General features: G+C 38.9%; 1 protein-coding gene across 4 annotated transcripts; it reads left to right on the forward strand.

Moving 5' to 3' along the window:
* Nucleotides 1–108: 108 nt before the first annotated feature.
* srpk1a (SRSF protein kinase 1a) lies at nucleotides 109–23,390 on the forward strand. 4 transcript variants are annotated; one of them, XM_061987247.1, is made up of 16 exons: nucleotides 111–220; nucleotides 851–905; nucleotides 10,553–10,692; nucleotides 10,826–10,934; nucleotides 12,091–12,178; nucleotides 12,306–12,393; nucleotides 13,111–13,217; nucleotides 13,520–13,685; nucleotides 13,764–13,789; nucleotides 13,894–14,119; nucleotides 14,256–14,621; nucleotides 14,745–14,845; nucleotides 17,294–17,401; nucleotides 17,580–17,649; nucleotides 19,867–19,959; nucleotides 21,909–23,390. In XM_061987247.1, exons 1-16 carry the CDS (start codon nucleotides 208–210, stop codon nucleotides 22,091–22,093), a joined length of 1,941 nt encoding a protein of 646 aa, XP_061843231.1. In that variant the 5' UTR covers nucleotides 111–207; the 3' UTR covers nucleotides 22,094–23,390. The 4 variants fall into 4 exon arrangements, with proteins under 4 accessions (XP_061843213.1, XP_061843221.1, XP_061843231.1 ...); XM_061987255.1 differs by having other exon boundaries at nucleotides 113–220; nucleotides 10,565–10,692; XM_061987229.1 differs by having other exon boundaries at nucleotides 109–220; nucleotides 14,256–14,845.
* The last annotated feature ends 4 nt before the right edge of the window (nucleotides 23,391–23,394 follow it).

The following is a 23,394-nucleotide window of genomic DNA, read 5'->3' on the forward strand; positions in this document are numbered from 1 at the left end:
ACCACATAAACACATACCTGAAATACGAAAGACTATTTGAGTTTGAGAAATAAAAGTACTTAGAACAAGTTATGTAGAATGGTTGTGGTAAAACTGCAAGGTTTTGGCATACCGCTGAAGTCGCTCGCTCCGGCGAACCAGTGCGCATGCGTGGAAGATTCGGTCACTGGCGGTGTAGCTAACAGCTAAGCTACGACTCCAGTCAACATGGAGAAAAAAGGTAAACGTTTCTCACCGAAACGCGGCACTTTGTATACTTAGCTCTCGTCAACGAAAGTAATGCCATTGTATTTGATGCTCCAGCGTGTAGAGAAAAGTTTATTGGTCACAAACGCATGTAAATGATTTAATTGAACAGGACTGGATGTTTCGCACTGTTAGCCGCGGCGAGCTAGCATTAGCCGTGTCAGGATTAGCTAGCTAGCGTCTCGCTTTTTCTCTTGCATTCACGCCACATTTGACATCATCAACATGCACTCATTTCATTCTCCGTGCAATTATTGAAACAACTATTTGTACTGGCTTAATGACAACCTTTACGGTGTCAATGACCTCGGCACCTGGGCGGGGAGTTTATAGTGGTGTAATGTGAATTTAATAAGAGCGTCAATTCTAATATAAAGTTGATAGACTACAAGTCTGACAGATCATGAGATGTGTTTGGATTCTAAATGAGTATACATGCAAATATAAAATAACACCTTTGCATGAAGACTTTTTGCCTGGAAATAGTTGTATCGACTCATTTGATGGGTGTATCAGCTCGCAGTACACGCTAAATCATCCATCCATCCATTTCCTACCGCTTGTCCCTTTCATATGAATAAAAATGATTTTCTTCTTTTTACAGTTTTGGCTCTTCAGGCGAGAAAGAAACGGGGTAAAGCCAAGAAGCCCTGCAAAAAGTGAGATATCATTTGTTGCTTACTGCATACCTGCCAACCTTGAGACCTCCGAATTCGGGAGATTTGGGGGTGTATATATATTTTCAAGTATTTCTTATATATATATAAATAATCCGTTCATGAATGAGTATATCCGTTCGGCCACCGTGTTCAATGGAGAAGTCTGATCTACAAAATTTGCAGGCAGCATAATTTCAGTTAATCCGGGACAGCTCAGTCCTGGATGAACTGAAATTATTTTTTCTAATCATTTTGGAACTTGCAAGCGTACTTCTTCTTCTTACTCGTCATCGCCATGTCTCTTCCTCGTTCTTCTGCTTCGTCTGTTATGTTTCTGGACATTACTACTTGCGTAGTTTTGAAGCAATGCATGATGGTAATCCGGATGTTGTCTGTCAGTGTATTAGCGTGCCGGCTGGAATAAACACACGCTAAGAAATAACTCCGTGCCTGCCTACTTTATGGGTTATAGATAAACCTATGGATATGTCGCTCCGTAGTATAAGTTGCACCGGCCGATAAGTCGCACCGGCCGAAAATGCATAATAAAGAAGGAAAAAAACATAAGTCGCACTGGAGTATAAGTCGCATTTTTTGGGGAAATTTATTTGATAAAATCCAACACCAAGAATAGACATTTGAAAGGCAATTTAAAATAAATAAAGAATAGTGAACAACAGGCTGAATAAGTGTACGTTATATGACATAAATAACCAACTGAGAACGTGCCTGGTATGTTAACGTAACATATTATGTCATTCAAATAACTATAACAGATAGAACATGCTATACGTTTACCAAACAATCTGTCACTCCTAATCGCTAAATCCGATGAAATCTTATACGTCTAGTCTCTTACGTGAATGAGCTAAATAATATTATTTGATATTTTACGGTAATGTGTTAATAATTTCACACATATGTCGCTCCTGAGTATAAGTCGCACTACCAGCCAAACTATGAAAAAAACTGCGACTTACAGTCCGAAAAATACGGTATGTATTAGTCTCCTTTTCAGGTGAGGGAAAACGCTAAAGGCAGTGCCTTTAAGGCACACCCCCAATATTGTTGTCCGGGTGGAAATCGGGAGTAATTTGGGAGAATGGTTGCCCCGGGAGATTTTTGGGAGGGACACTGAAATTCGGGAGTCTCCCGGGAAAATCGGGAGGGTTGGCAAGTATGGCTTACTGCCATATTTGTTTAAGCTGACTCACCAGATCCTTGTAGTTCGCTGAGCTCCACACAAGGATCTGGGCTCAAGGGCATTGCAAACTCCTTCAAGATAGCAAAAAGTAATGAACCAATCAGGATCGACGGCCGGGATTTCATAGATGTGAGTAGCACCGAAGCGATTGTTTGATTCAAACAACAATGGCGGCACGCAGCGAGGAGTCGTGTGCTGACATTGATTCTGCTATTGCAACTGTTTTGCGACATCGATCGTCTACTGACATTGGTGCGTTGTTTCAGTAAAAGTTCTCTAACTTTTCGCTCTGTCTTTATCCAATATGTCGGCTGTTCTATTTTGGATTTCCCAGCGTCGCTCTCATCAGCGTCACGGGTTGATTTCGATGTGAGTGGTTAAACTAGCACGTCATTCAAGATAACGGACGAGTGGTTTATCCAATCACATACAATGTTTTTTTTACAAGGCCCTGCCTTCTGAAATACATCTCCTATTGAGAAGTCCCAGATCCTTGTGTGGAGCTCAGCGAACTACAAAGATCTGGCGAGAGTCAGGTTAATATTTGCTACCTTGATATTCCTTGTTGTGTGACACATGATTGCCTTCTAATTGTAAAGTTGCTTGGGTCTAATTCACTGAAGCCTTGCAATCAATGTCTGCCAGTCACATCATTTACAGTCCTTGAACAATCACTATTTCTTTTGAATCAAATTACATGTAGGCCTGGACAATTTAAATTTTGTTTATGGCGTCTCACCAGTGGCGGGCCGTGCGTTTCCCACCTAGGCCTTCAGTGATGTCCGACTTCAATGATTACCTCTAAAAATACCATTATTAATGTCTCCACATGACAATTGCTGGAAAAATAATATACAGAAACACGTTTACGCACTACTGGGCATTGTACAAAACGGGTTATTTTCTGGCGCATTTAAAAATCAATACACCCGCTAGGGCTGCAACAACTAATCGATTAAATCGATTAAAATCGATTATAAAAATAGTTGTCGATTAATTTAGTCATCGATTCGTTGGATCTATGCTATGCGCATGCGCTGAGGCTAAATATTAAAAAAAATGTTTTTTAACTTTTTAAAATAAACCTTTATTTATAAACTGCAACGTTTACAAACAGCTGAGAAACAATAATCAAAATAAGTACAAAACAGCGCCAGGGGGGCGCTGAGGCTACGTCTCATGAGGTGGCAGTAAGCCAGCCAATGGTGTGTCATGTGCAGCTCACGTGACGACGAGGAGATTTTTTTTAAGGAAGCGAAGCAGCAACTGTTGTGTATAAACTTTCAGAGTGTTAGGAACTTCTTGGAAAGTGCATTTTCTGTGTTGTTTTGAGTGGCAACAGGCATTCATGAGTTCAGCTTTTTTGTGAGTAACGTTAACGTTATCTCTTTGTTGCAACGCTGGGCTGATAATGTGTCTCCGGCACATTTGACTCCGTTTTGAGAGAGAAAACGCACGGTTACCAATTTCAAAATAAACGTAACGGACAGAAATATCTCAGGTTCGTTTCATAATGGATCAATGTAGCCGATCCGATAAAGCTATATAAATATATTTAGATTTGAGTGAAGCTTTAGTATAACTAAACGTTATGAAGGTGCTGGAATATTTCATGCTGTTATTCAGAGGCAGCCTAAAATGAATCCTTTATTATTCACAACAGAAACATGTACACTATATGATTCAGTTCTGATCTGATGAGTTACATTTCTGTGTTATTATTGGTGTATGCTGCATCCCCAATGTCCATTTATTTCATTTCATTCAGCATCCAACATTGCAGAATGGTTGGAATAGGCAGTAGCCAGGTTTGAAATTCCCCCAAGCAAAATTATTGCTATTGTGCATGACAATGGTGCACTTTATAAAAAAAACCAACATTTTTGTAACATTTTCCTTGTTTTATTTGGCAAGTTGAAAGAACATGGTGCCAGTATGCTGTTTGTTTCCAATAAAATACTGGAAAGGATAGAAATGTAGGTTGTCTCTTTTATCCGATTATTAATCGATTAATTGAAGTAATGATCGACAAATTCATCGATTATCAAATTAGTTGTTAGTTGCAGCCCTAACACCCGCATCAGCAATTAAAACATTTTAAACGTGACAAATAAATAAAGAAAATATCTGAACTCACATTTCCTCGACAGCTGAGCTAGTTTCCGGGGTTGGCCGACATGGTCTCACAAGATGTAGTTTCTCTTTAAATATCCTTCCTGAAAATGGCCTTGCAAATATATGTGTTGTCTTGTCTAATCATAAAAGATGCAGACCAGGCGTGCTGGCTGAGTTCTTAAAGTTTACTCTATAGCGTGCTCATCAAAAACATCCCGCTGCCGGCATGTGTCCATTAAACAACCTAAACGGGGCTACTGTGCATGCTCTTCACTACTGTGGCATGCTGGGTAATGGAGTTCTTATGTAACCTGGCTCATAACATCACTATATATCTGCCTTAAGCCATCTAGAAGGCCTGACTGACAACACATTATCTGATAGACAGTTGCAATAGCCAATCACTGTATGTCCCCGTTCATTTACAGCGCACAGATGCCCGCATTGCTGAATCTGAAGGCTTCTGGCAGATTTAAAATGTTTTAATTGCTGATGCGGGTGTTAGGGCTGCAACTAACAACTAATTTGATAATCGATTAATCTGTCGATTATTACTTCGATTAATCGATTAATAATCGGATAAAAGAGACAAACTACATTTCTGTCCTTTCCAGTATTTTATTGAAAAAAAAACAGCATACTGGCGACATGTTCTTTCAACTTGCCAAATAAAACAAGGAAAATGTTACAAAAATGCACACTTTTGACACCCCTGCTATAGATAATAAAAAATTAAATCTGATAAATCTATCGATAAAAAGCAGAGCTTGACGACGCATGCGCATTTATCACAACTCTCTCGCTCTCTCTGTCTCTCCCCCTCCCTCACGAATGCTGCTGCACGTACAACTTGTTTTGTTTTTAACCTTCTTAACCCTGAACGTACATTGAAAATACACGCAATCCTAACTCAAAATGCCGGACATTTGAGGAATTTAAGAAACACCGCCCTGACAACTCCGCAAAAGGGCACATGTCCGGTGAACGTATGGTCAGTCTATCCTCGCCCGGTTTCACCGGACATGTCCTCTTTTGCTAGCAGCTAACGGGCTAGGATAGACTGACCATACGTCCTCTTTTCACCGGACATGTCCTCTTTTGCGGAGCTGTCAGGGCAGAGTTTCTTAAATGCCTCAAATGTCCGGCATTTTCAATATTTTCTACACAACGTGCAGTACGCTACTTAATATGTCCGCGGGGAAACTCGTTCGGTGCACCTCCGCACCGAACCGAAACCCCTGTACCGAAACGGTTCGATACAAATACATGTACCGTTACACCCCTATTATTTGGATTGTTTCTCAGCTGTTTGTAAATGTTGCAGTTTATAAATAAAGGTTAAAAAAAAAAAAAAAAAAAAAAAAAAAAAACTTAGCCTCAGCGCATGCGCATAGCATAGATCCAACGAATCGATGACTAAATTAATCGCCAACTATTTTTATAATCGATTTTAATCGATTTAATCGATTAGTTATTGCAGCCCTAATCTCGATATATTTTTACTTGAACTCGATGTTCGATATATATCTTGATATATTTTCCGGTGAAAATATTAATATAAAGATATTAATTTTTGAGCGAAATTCACTGATCTTGAACTGAATGACAACTGTATATAAACATTCAGTAGTATTTTTATTAACCCAGTTAGTCAAGATGGGTATTAACAGCACATAAAATAAACTGTTAAAGTAGCACAGAATTACATAACATATATAAAATAGAAAAAACAAGAATGTATACCTAAAATAGAAACATATTTTTTCTACATAAAATAAATAACATAGCTGTGGAAATAATACAAAATGTATCAAATTCAGATAAAAAATACATTTGCAGTGAGGCACTTTTTAATTTCCAGTTGACGATGTAATGGACTGTCACACATGTACGGTTCTGTGGTCAGCACCAAGTAAGTCACTTGACTTAATTGTGCGACTATGATCTTGTTGTTTTTTTCAAAATGATTCAACTATTCAATGTCAAAATATAAACAGTAGAAATAATGAAAAAAATGTCAGCTACTGTCTTGTTGAATAACACCAATGAAAATGAAAGTTAGCATTTAGATAGGCTATACTGTAGCAAAAGTCATCACATGTCTACCACAACCATGTCCATCCATCCATTTTCTACCGCTTGTCCCTTTCGAGGTCGCGGGGGGTGCTGGAGCCTATCTCAGCTGCATTCAGGCGGAAGGCGGGGTACACCCTAGACAAGTCATGTGTTTTCTTTAATGTGTATTCCACGTCTTCAATGCTGAGAACAGTTTGGATTTGGGTTTACATGGTAAACAACTCAAATGAATGTTTTGCGCATTGTTTTATCCAGACGCATACATTTGTCTAAATGTGGCCAAGTAGACACATTGTGGGTTTCCTGGACGCCGTCTACATTGCTAAAAGAAAAATCTAAGGAAGAGAATCCTTTTGCAATCTTCCACTAGTTTTTTTTATATATATAAATCGCCCGCTTGAAAATTCCCTCTTCTCTTCTCCGACTCTCGTTGTCATTTGGGATGTCTGTTGTGATTTTTGTTCCTGGTTCAATGACCCGCCCTTTCTTGCCTCTGATTAGCGTGTACCTAATGTTTTGCCCTACTCTTAACCAATCGTGACTCATCATAGTAAACCAACCAACCAATCATGGGATGTTCTTATACGTAAACCAACCAATCGTCATTGATGTTTCCCGTATATGTTGGCCCCTTGCCCATGGAGTTACACTAGTCCACTTCTTTCTTTCTCTTCTCCCTCTTTCTTCTTTTGTAGCATGTAGCTGAGCTAACCGCTACATGGGTCTAAAAATAGCCAAGCTACGGAAATCGCTACTTGTTTAAAAAGTAGAGAAGCTACTAGGAAATAAATGTAGTTAAGCAACTACGTACCTTCGATTTTTAAGTTAATTATTTTTAATGGAAACCTCCAAAAACATGTACGTGGGGATAGGTTGATTGGCAACACTAAATTGGCCCTAGTGTGTGAATGTGAGTGTGAATGTTGTCTGTCTATCTGTGTTGGCCCTGCGATGAGGTGGCGACTCGTCCAGGGTGTACACCGCCTTCCGCCTGAATGCAGCTGAGATAGGCTCCAGCTCCCCCCGCAAGCCCGAAAGGGACAAGCGGTAGAAAATGGATGGATGGATGGAAAACTGTACTTTTGGATTATCAAAAACCGTACTAATTATGGGAAAACCGTAGTTGTTGGCGAGAATGCAGAAGTTGGCGTTTTACTTTTACTAGTTGGTCACTGGCACATGGGTCGCTGGTGGCACAGTCAGACTCCATATTTACTTGTGTGTTGTTGTTGTGGGTCATTTCAGTGGGTGAGAGAGGGCACGCACATCTTGGAAGGAGGAAGGACAGGGGTTTAATAACCCATGGAGTGTTGTGTGGGAGAATCAAGTAACACAACAAATAAGTGGCATTTGGTCATTTTAACGTGAAACTAATTATATCGATATTACGATATTTTCTTAATTCATATCTTGTTTAAAAATATATCGATATATCTTACAAACTCGATATATCGCCCATCCCTAGGAAGCAATACTTCTGCTTCAATAAAATACGTTTGTTAACAAAAATGTAGCATTGGACATTTTGCATGCAAATAATCTCTAACATTGAGGTCAATAAAGTCCAAACTTCTGTCCTGAATAACATACTTCTGTATATAAATATGTAGTATTGTATCCAAATAAATAATGACGTAAAACATTGAGAAGACTACAGTTTGTTTCAGTAAGTGGATAAAGTAAACACAGCCTTTTTCATTCATTGTTTAAGTCGGGGTCCACGTAAAATCAATTCATGGTATGTATGTGTCTACATTAAAACATTCTTGTTCATATTGCATTAATATATGCTAAAGTACTATCTATCTATCTATCTATCTATCTATCTATCTATCTATCTATCTATCTATCTATCTATCTATCTATCTATCTATCTATCTATCTATCATTTTAAACTTTCATGCAGAAAGGGAAATCACAACTACGTCAATGTACCAAAACTGTATTTATAAAACAGTTATTAAGCAGTGGCACAAACATTCATGTCATTTACAAAACAGAAAGTGCAAGATTGTCAGAGACATTTTAAAACAAGCTATTAGTGCACTTTTGTGCATGATGTCACTAAGATGACATATCAAAACAACACTAAATTAAAGTGCACTTTTTGTACAGAACGCCACTACAATAGTTTAAAACAAATAAAGTGCACTTTTGTGCATGATGTCACACAAGATATTCCAATAACTGTCAAATAAAAATTAGCTGCATAATAGAAAATCAAATAGTGTATGTCCTTCGCTATGTGGTAGCTTACTGCGGCATTATCTCCTTCTGTTGGAGACTATTTTGATTTGTGTTGATCTGGAAAATGGTTGCTTGGGCATTTTGTTGGTGTAGCACCGGCGGAGATGTTGACATGCGGAGTTTCAAGCACTCTTAATTTTCTAGCAGGTGACTTTTCAAATGATGCTACACATTAGTAGAGCTGCTGCTTTTTGTAGCAACGCTTTTGCCGCATACTTGACATATTACGGTTGTCTGTTCGACATCTTGGCGCTTGAAGCCAAACCACCGCCAGACAATGTTTTTCTTTATGAGTCCATTCATCCATCTATTTTCTACCGCTTGTCCCTCTCGGGGTTGCCGAGGTGCTGGAGCCTATCCCAGGTGCACTCGGGCGGAAGGAGGGGTACACCCTGGACAAGTTGCCACCTTATTGCAGGGCCAACACAGTCTACAACAGGGGTGTCAAACTAATTTTAGTTCAGTGGCCACATGGAGGTAAATCTATTCCCACGTAGGCCGGACGGGTAAAATCATGGAATAATAACTTTAAAAAATGCAACTACGACAACTTTAGATTGTTTTCTTTGTTTTACTTTGGCCCAAAATAGAACAAGCACATTGTGAAAATGTACATATCACAAATAATCCTCTTGACAAAACACTTCATGTTAGTTGAAAATTCTGAGGAAAAAAATGGTGCAGTTTCAAAAACACCCTGAAGAACACAATGAATTAGACTTAATCTCAGTGTATCTACAAAGCAATTAAACTTTAAGTCACAGCCCATCTTGGAATGAACAAAAAAACAAAATAAAGCATAAATAAAAACTAGTATTCTATATATCAACTACCTTATTTTTAATTTCCACATATTAATTACAGTATGTGCTAAACCACACACTGTTCACTTTTGTTAAATTTGCACAGGATACAATCATTTTCACAGAACTATATCAATGTGCAGTGTCTCATGCAGCATTTTAAGTGGGGTTACCAATTGTTTATTTTACTCCTGTTTGTTTTACGTTAGGCCGAGGGGCAGGAGTCGCAGCCCCGCTTTACCGTGTTCCTCTTTTAGGTATACTTTCTCGCCCTGATATAAACTATTTGCCTGCCTAACAGATTTGCTATTGCGACATCTAGTGGACCATTTAGAACATAAGTTTATTTAATTTAAAAATGCAGCTCAATTTTACAATTAACTAGCTCATCTCGCGGGCCGGATTGAACCTGTTCCGCATGATTGACATCTGTGGTATACAATGTTTGATTTGTTTATTGAAACGTTCCGGCAATTAGCATCTGTAAATTGTGACATATCTTTTTGAAATAGAAGATACAAACGCAAGTATCTACAAGTGCATACTTGCTGTGGGGCGATTATAATCCCTAAATAAACACCATACAATTTACATCTCAAGCTTTATGGACAGACTTCAAGCAGAAATTCACTCGGCACTCAAATGAATTTTGAGCTACTGAGCAATCCAATGATTATCTTTAAAGGAGCCCTATTATGCAAAACTAACTATTCCACAAGATGATGAAAGTTATATTTTTAAGATCTATTTCCTTTGACCCACTTTTGTTTTTACCTGACCATTTTACGTTTATGTACAACTTTTTTTGGCACTCTATGAAAAGACTTTCCTATTTATTTATTTGAACGACTGGAAGACCCCAAAACAGAACAGCAATACAGCATTTTCTGCTCTAACTCTACACTCACTCTTACTTGTTTTAATGCTACGCTCAAGCTGGTTGACCATCGTGTGAATTAAGCTGCGAAAAAGTAAAACGGATGTGACGTTATTTGCAACCCAGCAATAGTTAGAAACAATTCATACATTGAAGCAGGTTACATTTGTGTGTGGTTTAATGTATTGAATGGCAGTAACAGAAGATTAACTTTTATTAAATATAAATTGACTTTTGAGATTCAATAACAGGTATTTGCTTAAAGAAGACACCTGCACTTGAGAAGGAGAAACAAAGTCAAATACAATGTCTAAATGTTGGTGAGTTTGTCTTACAGGCAGCCTGTAAATCCCAGAAGTCGTCATGAACCCCAACAAGAAGCATCGCCTCAGGAACCTGAGGAACCTGAGGAGATCCTCGGCTCTGATGATGAAGAGCAGGAGGATCCTAATGACTACTGCAAAGGTGAGTCCTGTCTTCTTTATTTACACTACTAATGCTTTTTCTGTTATGAAGTGTTTGTACATTTTATAGATTAGACACCATGATTTTGGCTTCATTGAACTACTTATATTTGTTTATTGTTTTTTTCTTCTAGGGGGCTACCATCATGTAAAAGTAGGTGACCTTTACAATGGAAAATATCATGTCATCCGGAAACTGGGCTGGGGCCACTTCTCCACGGTGTGGCTTTCGTGGGACATCCAGTACGAAACTTTATTTTTGGAGTGATTTAAAAAAAAATATTTTGTACATCGTTCACAATCCCCATGTGAGACAAAAACACACGTCTTTACCTTTTGTGTGAATTCAAAATCTTGAAAAACTGCTAGTACGAGGTGGCTAACAATGCAAATAATGGGATTAATATATTCCGGCAATAAATCGCTTTAAAACATCTAACAACTGCCAATAACACCCCATTTATGTGCTCTGACCTGCATATTAATCAAACTAGTGAAATTATTATTGTAAGAGATAACACCACCAAACTAATTTTCTAGCATTGTGACGCATCACTATGCTCAGTGCTCCTCAGACCACCACAAGTAGCTAGCTACTAGCTAGCTTGAGCTGCCACTAACGTTGGTTGCGAACCGCCATAAAACCAAGAAGAAGCTTGAGCTGCTGCTGCTGTATTGGCTTGGAGTTTGAAAAAGGTAATTCTAGGTTATAAATTAGGGATCGCAACTGTTCAATAGGAGGTTGAGGCATCAAGCCGGGCGGTTGGTCAACATTGAAATCCACATGCTACCAACTTGACAGTTGACTGTACATGTCTCTCAATAACGCAGCAGAACATCGCTAGAAAACATTTTTATATCTGAGAAATGAAGATTATTCTCAATTTAGCAGCTCTAGAAAGAAATATCGTCCCATCAGTCGGCATTTCAGTGAGCGCAAACATTGCAAGTAACTGTTTTGTTTTCTTTTTTGAAATGTTTAGCGCTTAGCATCAAACGGCGTTGCTCTCTCTGAAATTAACACGCCCAGGAAAGGAGTTTAATGCTTAAAGTGAACAAAATACTGTAAATATTACATGTTATAATGAATGTGTCTGTTACTACATTACATACATAGTTACAAAATGTACTGTATATAAAACGGTGATGGAGGTTTTTGGATGTTTTTTAGAGCGCTTTATTGGCAGAACAGATAGTATTCCCATTGCCTGCAGAGCAGTTTTTTACGATATAGAATACACAGTAAAGGAAAAGACGTGTGTTTTTGTCTCACATAAAGATTGTGTAGGATGGGCAAAATAAAAATAAAAAGTGCTGTTCACTTTAAATAAGATGCAATTAATCACAGTAGAGCAATGTTAAATCTTACAGTTTGTGCGTATTTGCCCTGTACTTGCAGGATGAAGAGGTTTGTGGCAATGAAAGTGGTAAAGAGTGCAGAGCACTACACAGAAACTGCTGTGGATGAGATCAAGCTTCTCAAGTCTGTAAGTAAACAAAGTTGAGGTTTGTTAAGTGTGTTTTCCTCATGTGGAATGTTTTTCATGACCACAATTGAAAAAAAAAAAACAGACATCAGCATTCCATGTGCTTATTCTGGTCCTTTGTGCCCAGGTAAGAAACTCAGACCCCAACGATCCTAAAAGAGAGATGGTGGTTCAGATGGTGGATGACTTCAAAATCTCTGGTGTCAATGGAACTCGTATCCTTTATAGCTATTTATCACCCACTTGACCCATCCTGGTGTTTATCTTTTTTGACCAGATTAATGGCATTTTTAACCTTACCTTGCCCTGAAGAGGTTTTAAAATGTATGTTATAGAAGGGTTGCATCCTTAGTTGCATTATTATTTGTCCATCTTTCTGCCCCAGCACACTATGGACTTCACATAAAGACACATTAGGAGTCAATCTCTAGTTGTACTACTCAACTATCAGTGACCCACAAGGAACATTCATGATATTCAGTCATAAAAGAGAGTATTTCTGTTTGATTTCATCTTTGTAGTGTAGTGTAAATCAGTGGTTTTCACGTGGGCATATTAGTACTTCTGGATGTATGTGAAGGCTAACCAAGGTGTTCTTGAGCTATAATTTTTTTTATTTGTTTAAAGTTATTTCATGCAGTATGTATTTTTCCCCTAAATGTTTCACACAAGAACACTACAAATGAACACTGCTTTTGGACAGTATTAAGTCAGACAATGACACTACAGTGCTATGTTATACGTCTTTTTTTTAACCAAAAATGCGTTTCTATCGTTATGCGTACTTTCCGAAAAAAGATTAAAAAACACTGGTTTAAACAGTAGGTTACTCCTTAAGTACCGGTAGGTGAATGGCTACAAAACTTCAGCATGTACATTATTATTGTTTTTTTTTTTTCATATTGTTATGATCTCAAATGTTTTCCATTCAGATGTTTGCATGGTATTTGAGGTTTTGGGACATCACTTATTAAAGTGGATCATTAAATCCAATTACCAAGGTTTGCCCCTACCTTGTGTAAAGAGCATCATCAAACAGGTAGCAACGCACGCACACATGCGCACACACACATGCGCACACACACATGCGCACACACACATGCGCACGCACACACACACACACACACACACACACACACACACACACACACACACACACACACACACACACACACAATGTGCAAATGACTCATGTGCAAGTGTTTAAGGATCAGGTTACACTTGTTTTTATGACCCACATCTGGCCTATCCTGCATTTACCAGTGATGGGTTTAGCTAGAATTTTACACAAAGGCAAACCAACTTCATTTGATTAACTGAAAGGGGCAACTTTGCTTCCAGGTTCTCCAAGGCCTTGACTACTTGCACACAAAGTGTGAGATCATCCACACAGACATTAAGCCGGAGAATATCCTGATGAGTGTTGATGAGCCTTACGTTCGCAAGCTGGCGGCAGAAGCTACAGAATGGCAGCGGTCAGGGGCGCCGCCTCCCTCTGGCTCAGCAAGTATGAGACACACTTCTGATACATGCAGACTTAATATGTTGACAGTGTTGTAACTAACTGTAATTTGTTATTTTACAGTAAGCACTGCTCCTGCTCCAAAACAGGTATGAATTTGTGTGCTTTGTTTAATTTTGAATATCTGACTGTTTAATATGTCCTTTATATGCACACGCACACTGACATGATTATATATGTTCCTCTTCAACAGACAGTCAAAATGTCAAAAAATAAGAAGAAAAAGTTAAAAAAGAAGCAAAAGCGACAGGCAGCAATGCTAGAAAAGTGCATCATGGACCTGGAGGAGATGGACAAGACCACAGAGCTACAGGAGGAAGATGAGGATGGTGATGAAGAGCCGTTGTCTCCAAAGGGTCGAGCTTGTGCTCCTCTCAGACAGATGTCCATGCAGGATGTGGAGAACGAAGATACAGAAGGTAAGAAACAACGTGAGGGGAATTATCCACTTCCTTTCCTAATTTGCCTTTTTTTTGCAAATTTAATCTTAATTTTATTAAAATGATGGCGTCTCTCGTGTGAATCATTGGGAAAATGGTTGTCCTTTTCTGTCAGAGAGTAGTGTGAATGCAGATGTGTTGTCCGAGCTGAACTGTAATGGCCATGTGGAGGTGGTGCAGAGACCACCGTGTTGGAGGGAGGAGGACCAACAAAATGGCAACACCGGGACCTCAGAGCAGTGTGTCCTTCTGGATAAAAAACACCAGGAATTTCCTGTCCACTCCATCTGCAATGGTTTGTATCCTGCTGAACTTAAGGAGCTGGACACTGAGATTGAAGGTGCTCACTGCAGTGGGGTGACAAGAGCAAGACACTTTCCTGCTGAGCTGGAGGAGGGAGCGTTAAAACTGAACATTTGTCGGGAGGTAGGAGAAGATGGGCCTGATTGTCAATATAGAAGCGACGAAAGTCTGCAAAACGGTCAGTCCGACAAAGCCAGTCACAATTTTTACAGAAACGAGTGGTGGTGTTTATTGATCCACTTAAACTTTACAGCGTTCATATTTTCCGAGCTTTCTCTTATCTGTCTGTGCTTTGATGTAGACAAGTTAACAGCAGGATCCCTGCTAGTTAACCCCCTTGAGCCAATCAACGCAGACAAGATCAAGGTCAAGATTGCCGACCTGGGAAATGCCTGCTGGGTGGTGAGTTGTCTGTTCATGAACTCAGGGCTTTCCTGATCATGCTTCAAGCCTTATAGACAAAGACACATTCAGTGTTATTTATACACCACAATAAGGAATGCTTACTATATCTGTCCTTTTTTGCTTCAGTACTAATGATGCTAATGACTTACTGCTTGACAACATTAGGTATTGGGGCAAATGGGCTTGTTTGTCACACTGCCAAACAGAGTTTAAATTGCTCATAATATAAACATTTTAATGGATTAATGTCTCTTGTTTTCATGTGAGCATTTAAACTAACGAGCTGGCGCCAGTCAAGTCTGAGTTAATCAAAGTGAATTCATCAATCTCAGTTTTCCGATCATTTTAATTCGTATCATATATAATATTGTATATAATATGCCATAGTCAAGCATTAGGTTAGAATAGAATAGAAAGCTTTTAATTATGCTGTATTAGATGATTCATGATTATTGTTGGTCTGTACTTTAAGACAAATACAATCTATAGTAAATACTAAAAAAAAACTATAGCTAAAAGTACACAGATAAGACACGTAGCAGGCAAAACACACATTGTTAAAAATAAAAAACAAATTGTAGGAATTTGTTACAAAAATTCCATCATTCCTCTTGCTTTAGTTTGCGCTATGTGGGCAGTTTTAACTCCGCTAACAATTGGCAACAAGCCAAGCAGCTGTGTGCGCGTCTGTATATATATATGTGCACAGCAGTGGAGCTGGTTAACTGTTATAAGAGTAGCGTATGTGTGTTTGCGAGAACAGCAATGTGTTGGGTAAGTGGCGTCAGTGAGTGAGTGGGCGAGTGAAGAGAGAGAGCGGTAGTATGTGCACTGTATAGTAGTAGTAGAGTGATGAACGGGTCTGGTTGTGTCCTGCAAAACTAATAATAAAGCAACCAGATTGTCATGATTTGGTGGCCTCGTCATTCTGACCCGAAAGCAGAGCTTAGCAGACCCATCGAAAAATGAAAGAAAATGAAGAGTGTTACTCATCGGCCCTGGCGGGAAAGTCTCCCCTGTGCTCCTCGACTACGGTCTGGGAGCCAAACAGCAGGAAAGGTGTAACAACTACAATATTACCTGTCACTCTTTATAACTCCTTGTGCAGATCTGAATGCTTATTATTTAAATGTTTACCTGAGTTTGAAGCAAAGGTGGTAATACTAATCGCCACCTTTGACAAGGCATGTTTTAAAGCAGAACATACAGTGCAGCGCCTCCCTGTTTAAAGCGTTACAGTTAGCAATAGTTAGGGCGGTATAGCTCGGTTGGTAGAGTGGCCGTGCCAGCAACTTGAGGGTTGCAGGTTCGATCCCCGCTTCCGCCATCCTAGTCACTGCCGTTGTGTCCTTGGGCAAGACACTTTACCCACCTGCTCCCAGTGCCACCCACACAGGTTTAAATCTAACTTAGATATTGGGTTTCACTATGTAAAGTGCATTGAGTCACTAGAGAAAAAGCGCAATATAAATATAATTCACTTCACTTCACTTCACTTTACTTCACAATAGTTATGAAGCCCATATACCTCCAGATTGCACTTCACGAACCCTCTATTAACCAGTAGAATCGCCGTTTATTGCCATTCATCCTCTCCACACTGTTTTTGCTTGTGCTTTGCGCTTGTGTGTGCGTTTTGACACACTCAACATCATGCGCCTTGGCTCTGTACGTCATCGCTGTACAGCAGCATGCAGATGGAAAAAAAGTACCGGTATTTTTTAAAGGCAGGCAGTATAGTATCGTTTTTAAGTAATTGGTACCGTGGTACTTTATTAGTACCGGTATTATGTACAACCCAAATCTGGATATTTGTCCAACGATTCATGTATCGGCCAGGTTCTAATCGTGATGCATTGGTGAATTGATCATTTTCCCACCTCTATTGTTAGCACATTTTGAAAAGTCCAGTCTTTTGAGTGCTTTCTATCAGGCATGCTCGCTTTGTTGGCATGGAAAAAAATTCACCTCCGTCTGTTTGTTCGCCAACTGTTAAATCTGGTGCCGTTTAATTGTATGTGAATATGATACCGTTTGGTTTCACATGAATCGGTACCCAGTAGTAGTGACAGAATTTGGTCGGCACCTATAAAAGTACCGTAGGTACCCATCACGAGTTCTCCTTTACTGGCAAAATCTTTTTAGACCAAATACAAGATATATATATACACTACCTAAAATTTGGGCACAATTTAAGCTAACAAAGATATTTAAAACACATTATGATGCAGTTTAGTTTACCAATGCAAAAAATACAAACTAAAAAAACATTATTTTTGCAAAAGCAGTTTTGTGTTAGATCTCTTAAGATTGTGTTGCTCTACCTATTATACTGTAATGCCCTGGGTGTTGAGTTCTCATTCTTTGTTGCGTTCTGTCCTGTTTTTTCTGTGTTAAAGATAAATGTGTTTTTTTTTTAAACTTTTTTTTCTCACTTTTTCTCAGCACAAGCACTTTACTGAAGACATCCAGACACGACAGTATCGGTCCTTAGAGGTACTCATCGGTGCTGGTTACAGCACACCAGCAGATATCTGGAGCACAGCCTGCATGGTGAGAGACTGGACAAAACATTAGTAATTGCATGTCACAAAAGCAAAATCAATATTTACCTAATGCACCTTGACAAGGCCTCTACAATAATTCAGATACAAACAGGATGGTTCTTGTACTTCAGGCCTTTGGTTCTCCCTAAATTCTTGTGTTGATGATCATATTGTTGTTGCCGCAGGCCTTTGAACTTGCCACAGGAGACTACTTGTTTGAACCACATTCTGGCGAAGATTATTCCAGGGATGAAGGTATTATTATGCAGACTCACATTTGGTTTTTGATTTTGTATTTGTGAAATATTACAGCTGTGTTTTTGAATATGCGTATTAGCTTGATAACACTAATATTGCATTGAGGGAATATTTGTTCAGAATATGAATACATTTATCAGAGATTATAGTGTAACCATGACAACATGTGACATAACCTGACACGTAGCGTAAATGTCACTGTTTAATCTTAAGAGCACATACAGAAATGCTTAGTAATAACAGGCTTCCCACGCGTCCTCGAAAATACTGGTAGTTTCCAGTCATTGAACACAGGTACAAGGTAATGGTTATGTTATCCTGGAAAATTATCTAATGAATGTAGTTGTCAACAGAGTGAGATGTGCACAGAGACCACAAGGAAAAAGAGGTGCACCCTTAAAATAAGAAAAGGACGCAGTGTTTTGAATTACTGGCATTTCTTATTTCTGTTGTTTTACCTAAATAATTTGATTTAACATGACTAAATTAGCATTAAAGTTTGTTCACTTCGTAATCAAATACAACTCAAAAGGCGTGGCCGGTCGATTAAACAAGAAAAATGGGCAGTCATAGATGTGTGTTGTCCTCCTATTTCAGGAGTGAGTGACAATGTCTGGAAAACAGTCCTAGTTCAAAAGTGAGTGGATGATGTTCAGGGTCCGGCTCGGAGACGTGTCAGGAGAAAAACATAGGGCATACTGCAAGTTTTGTAGATGATATTTGGCTGTTAGCATAGGTTTTTTAGCTCTTAATATTCACGGGCATAGAAGAATCACAGAGTTTTGGGTAGGGGGCTGCTTCCAAAGAAGAAGACGATGCAGCTGTATCATGGCACATCACATGGTTGAGTAACCAACATAGAAACAGCTGTGTAAACACTTTCAAAGAATCTTGTGTTAGTGTATGACGTGATAACTTGTCTCTGTATTAACTGAAAATGTCCTGGAATAATTAATTTCCAGAAAACAGTGGGAATCCTGAATAATTGTGTGATGAGTGTTATTATTCCTGTGGGTTTTCCTACCTTGAACACTTAATACTAGAGACAGGGCCATCGTCTCATCTTCACCCTATATCTTCCTCATCTTTTCATACTGCACGTCTCCTTTATCTGTGCTTGCTTTTATGTTAATTTTGGATCAACGCCTATGCTCATTGTTTCTTTACTCACTTGATTCTGCTGCAGCATGTCAGGTACGCGTTTCGTTTATGCATACTTGGAAGTTTTTTTTTTTTTTTTTTACAGGCACTTAACTTGACATAACATTATTGCGTGATTGGTCCTTAACTTCCTGTGTAACATGCTGTTGTGTTTGTCTCTGTTGGCTATATATTCATGTGCATTCAACCCTAATTCAAGATGTTTGGTCTCAGTCCATTGCTTCTGTTTTATGTAAGCAAATTTTCGCCTGCAAATCTCAAATTATCTTATTTCATTTATTATATTTTTTTATGCTCAAGCAGATAAGATCATGCCAGTTCATCGAACTGTTAACATTTTTATTTGTGTTGTCACATGTTGATCAGATTAACCTTAAAGGGATTATTTGTGTGTCTTAACAGGCAACTAAGGTTGTATGGTTGTATCAGCAGAAGGTGTTGGTCATGGGTAAACTTGACTAATAAATAGTTATTTAAAGCAGTTTTGTTCAATAGGTAACAATATGTGTCTGCCATTATAACATAAAGGCTTCCATACATGTGCAGCTTTTCATGTCAGGCTGTCATCATTCATTGTCCAGCATTCCACATGACCGTTTGCCATTTCCTCTTCTTTCCACATCCTTGCTGAATCCCTTTCATATTGCTCTACCTTCTGATGGGCTCTGTCTCTAGACCACCTTGCTCTCATGATTGAGTTGCTCGGTAAAATTCCTCGCCACTATGCACTGAGTGGGAAATACTCACAGGAATACTTCACAAAAAGAGGTACGCCAGTCCTCTGTCAATGGCCTACTCTGGGGATGGTGGACGGGAGGAAAATGAGGGGGAAGATTCAACAATACGAACCCGTAACAATACTTGTCTGATGATTGTGCTAAATTTTACCATCACAAACATTTGTGACGGTGTGTGCTATTAGTCTCCTCTTCCTCAGCCCTCTACCTAGACACCGGGAGTGGGCCAGTGAGCAAGACATTTTCTCATCAATGTGTTTGTTGTGTTGTCTGTCTTTCTCCTTTTGCAACTGTATGCGGCACCTCTACCGTGTAGACCATATAGCCCTGATCATTGAGCTGCTGGGGAGTGTCCCACGCAAACTCATAATGAATGGCAAATATTCCAAGGATTTTTTCACCAAGAAAGGTAAATGTATTGCAATTATATACAATGTTTTTCTCAGCCTTAAATTATTATATACCATAAATATTCTTTATAATGTGTGGTTAAACAATATATAGAGGTTTAGCGATATGACTATATTGTTACAGGGTAGACCATCAGAACTTGATTTAACTCTGAATTCGACCTAAGATGGAAGAAGATCCAGTGGTACAACCCTTGACAACTAGTTTTATGAAGTAATGGAATAATAATGTTCAACATTTACCTTGGAGAGTGGGCTTCTACGCTATCTCCTTCCAGCTGCTTTTCTGTCTTAACACACCATCAGCAGCTTTTTCATATTTTCATCGGTAAATGTCCATCATTTACATATTATTTTTACATCCTTGGCTGGCGTTGGAATCATTCTGCTTCAGTATGGTGCAGACTAGCAGTGATACGCTCCAATTGCTTCACAAAATTAGCTACACGCTGTGTCATGTTTTTGAGGAGTTTTTTTTTAATTCAATGAATATACCTCACATTCAGTATTTTCCTTTCCTTGGTTGGAAAACAAAGTTATGTCCATCATTAGCTATAAGGTAATGCTCGCGCATAAGACCAGATGTTTTCGTCAGATTTTACAGGGTTCACTGTGGCATTTGCTACTCCCAACGAAGGGTGAAGATGCTTGTAACTCTTAATTTTTGCCTGCAACTTAAAACAAAACACTTAGCTGAGAGACTGCTCTTATCTCAAAACACTCTTAATTTGAAGTAGTACTGTAATTTATTTTAGATTTTTTTTTGGCTGTGTGTGTGTGTCACAATGGTGTTAGTATGATAAGCCATAGAGGAAAGTTATAATGACGACCACAATACTAAATGAGCTAATACCCGAACCAAAAGGGGTATTCCTGGAATTTTAGAGGGGCTGTTTGCAACCTGTTCAAAGTTAAATTTTTTACGAGAACTACACCATCGAGCTGTAGTAGTGGTTTCTTTTTCCATCATGTATATATGGAAGAAGTTTGCAACCACCAGAACTCTTCCTAAAACTGGCCGGCCATCTAAACTGAGCGGGGCAGAAGGCCCTATTCAGGGAGGTGAGCAAGAACCCTGATGATGGAGGCCACTGTGCTTTCACATTGTCAATATAGGGTATTGTGTGTAGAATTTTGAGGACAATTTATTCCATTTTGTACAAGGATGTAATATGACAAAATGTGGAAAAGTGAGGCACTATGAATACTTTCCGAATACACTCTAAATATATTTAAAGTGTGTATATTTTTCACAGTAACTAATTGAGTTGTATAAAGATTACTCGTTGGCCCAAGGAATTTGTCTGCCGTTGAGGCTTGTCACTCACCGCTGTCTCGTACACGTAGGGTGCATGTGCCTTACACAAAAGCAGTCCGAGAGAAACAACTAATAATTTGTAGTCATGTTGTTGTTATGATAGAATATACATTTCCTGATATCTAATGTTACTAAAAAAAACTTTGCTAACTCACTATCATTACCTGACGACACACAAAGATAATGTGTTGTGTCTGTGTGTTAAGTACAGGCGTAGTTAGGGGGCTAAAAGCCGAAAGAAGGTAGTTTATATTGCTTACAACACTTGGCGCCCTCTAGGAATCTGTGTGAAGGTTGCAAACAGTCCATCTAAGTTTTTATCTATTGTATTTGTTTGTTACAATTAGATTTCTACACTTACATAAATACACTAATGCACTAATACTGTATGTTATGTTATGTAATGTTATTTTCATTTATTATGCGGCCCCCAACCAACTGTTACATCAGCCCCGGGCGCGTATGTCATTTAACGAAGATAAATAGATGTGGAAATGGAAGCAATGTCACATTCTACTGAACAGCCTTTTGGAAGCATTGTGTTTTAGGTGTGAGGGTTAACATTACTCATGTTATTACAAATACATGTGTTGTTTTCTTTGTGCACTGCTCACTGACTACTGTCTGCAGGGGACCTAAAGCACATCACCAAGCTGAAGCCGTGGGGGCTGCTGGAGGTGCTGGTGGACAAGTACGAGTGGCCCTGTGAAGAAGCTGAGTGCTTTACCGACTTCCTAATTCCCATGCTGGAGCTGGTCCCCGAGAAGAGAGCCACAGCTGCAGATTGCCTGCGACACCCCTGGCTGGCCCTCTAATGGACGCCTCCAGTATCTGCACCTCTCTTCCCTTCCTCTCCTCCAGAGACTGCAACAGATCACTTTCCAGTTTGGGCATATCATATGAATATTTATTTCTTTTTGTTTAGTTGTTTTCTTATGTTCTCATTTCGGAGCTAATTTGTATGTTTGCTTTGTATTTGTTGGTTATTCTCTCAGTGCGACGGTGATGTTACTTGGTTGGCTTCTCCTGCTATGGTCCATGTACCCACCCAACTGAGCAACACTGGTATTGTACTGCTAGTGACTCATCCTTGTTTGTTACACTCCTGCACTAAAACCCCAAACTAAAGGATAATATGTAGCCATGTCCCCACAATAAGGACTCATTTTCATATAGTTTAATTAGTATGGTTCCCCCTTTCTTTTAAAACCAGTTAGTTTATCTTCCATTTAACATGTATGATACACATTTTGTATTTGTAAAGACGGCTTAGAAAATTGCACATGGGGCTGACCTTTACACTGACTATGGTAACGTTCAAGCAGCATTTCTCCAGACAGACGTGTGTTGTGAAGCGTTGTTGTCTGCTGATGCACAAACCATTTGTGTTGCGGTGCAATAGCTAAATACTAGTGCGTAAAATGATATCGATGTAATAATTTGCAAGTCCTTTTTCAACCAATGTTCTATTGATAACAGTGCAAATATGCTTATTCACAAATGGAACTTTTTGTTGTGATGTTTCATTGCATACACATGGCAGTTTTTGTATATTGGCTGAATTGATGAATCGTCTTAATGGTAACAAAACGCGCCTCTAATATTTTGTTTGTACTGTATTCAATTGAATGTGTACTCTGAAAGGATGTGCAAATATATGACATTTCTCACACGTTTCTTCCGAATCTCCAAGAGTTATTGGTCTGTTTAGTTATAAAAGCAGCTCTTTCATTGTAGTCTTCTGACCCTAAAATTCAGGAATTTGGTGATTTAACAAAACAAAAAGTAAGACCATTGAAAAGGAAAAAAAAAGTGACAATAATTGTATATATTTGTACCAAAGAGTTTGCCTTTATATATATTACAGTTCTGTACAGTTTTTAACAAATCATATAGCTAAAGTGATTTAGCTGTGTAGCTGTGTTTTAATACATGGATGGATGATGTTTGTGCTTGAGTGTGTGTGTGGCCAACTCTTCAATACACATTTTATTGTAAGAGAGGAAGTTAATGTGTTAGGAACTGCTCATGTCAAAGTAAGCTTAAAGTACATAGATTTGTGTGAGCAAAGCTGTAAAACACGTTCTAGAATAAAACCGATGTTGCAAACGGAACA

Source organism: Nerophis lumbriciformis, linkage group LG01 (assembly GCF_033978685.3).
Source record: "Nerophis lumbriciformis linkage group LG01, RoL_Nlum_v2.1, whole genome shotgun sequence".
Classification (NCBI taxonomy): Eukaryota; Metazoa; Chordata; class Actinopteri; order Syngnathiformes; family Syngnathidae; genus Nerophis; species Nerophis lumbriciformis.

Coding starts and splice junctions, on each gene's coding strand:
- srpk1a (XM_061987229.1), top strand. Junction 10,693..10,825: donor TCCTAATGACTACTGCAAAG/GTGAGTCCTGTC, acceptor TTTTTCTTCTAG/GGGGCTACCATCATGTAAAA. Junction 10,935..12,090: donor TGGCTTTCGTGGGACATCCA/GTACGAAACTTT, acceptor CTGTACTTGCAG/GATGAAGAGGTTTGTGGCAA.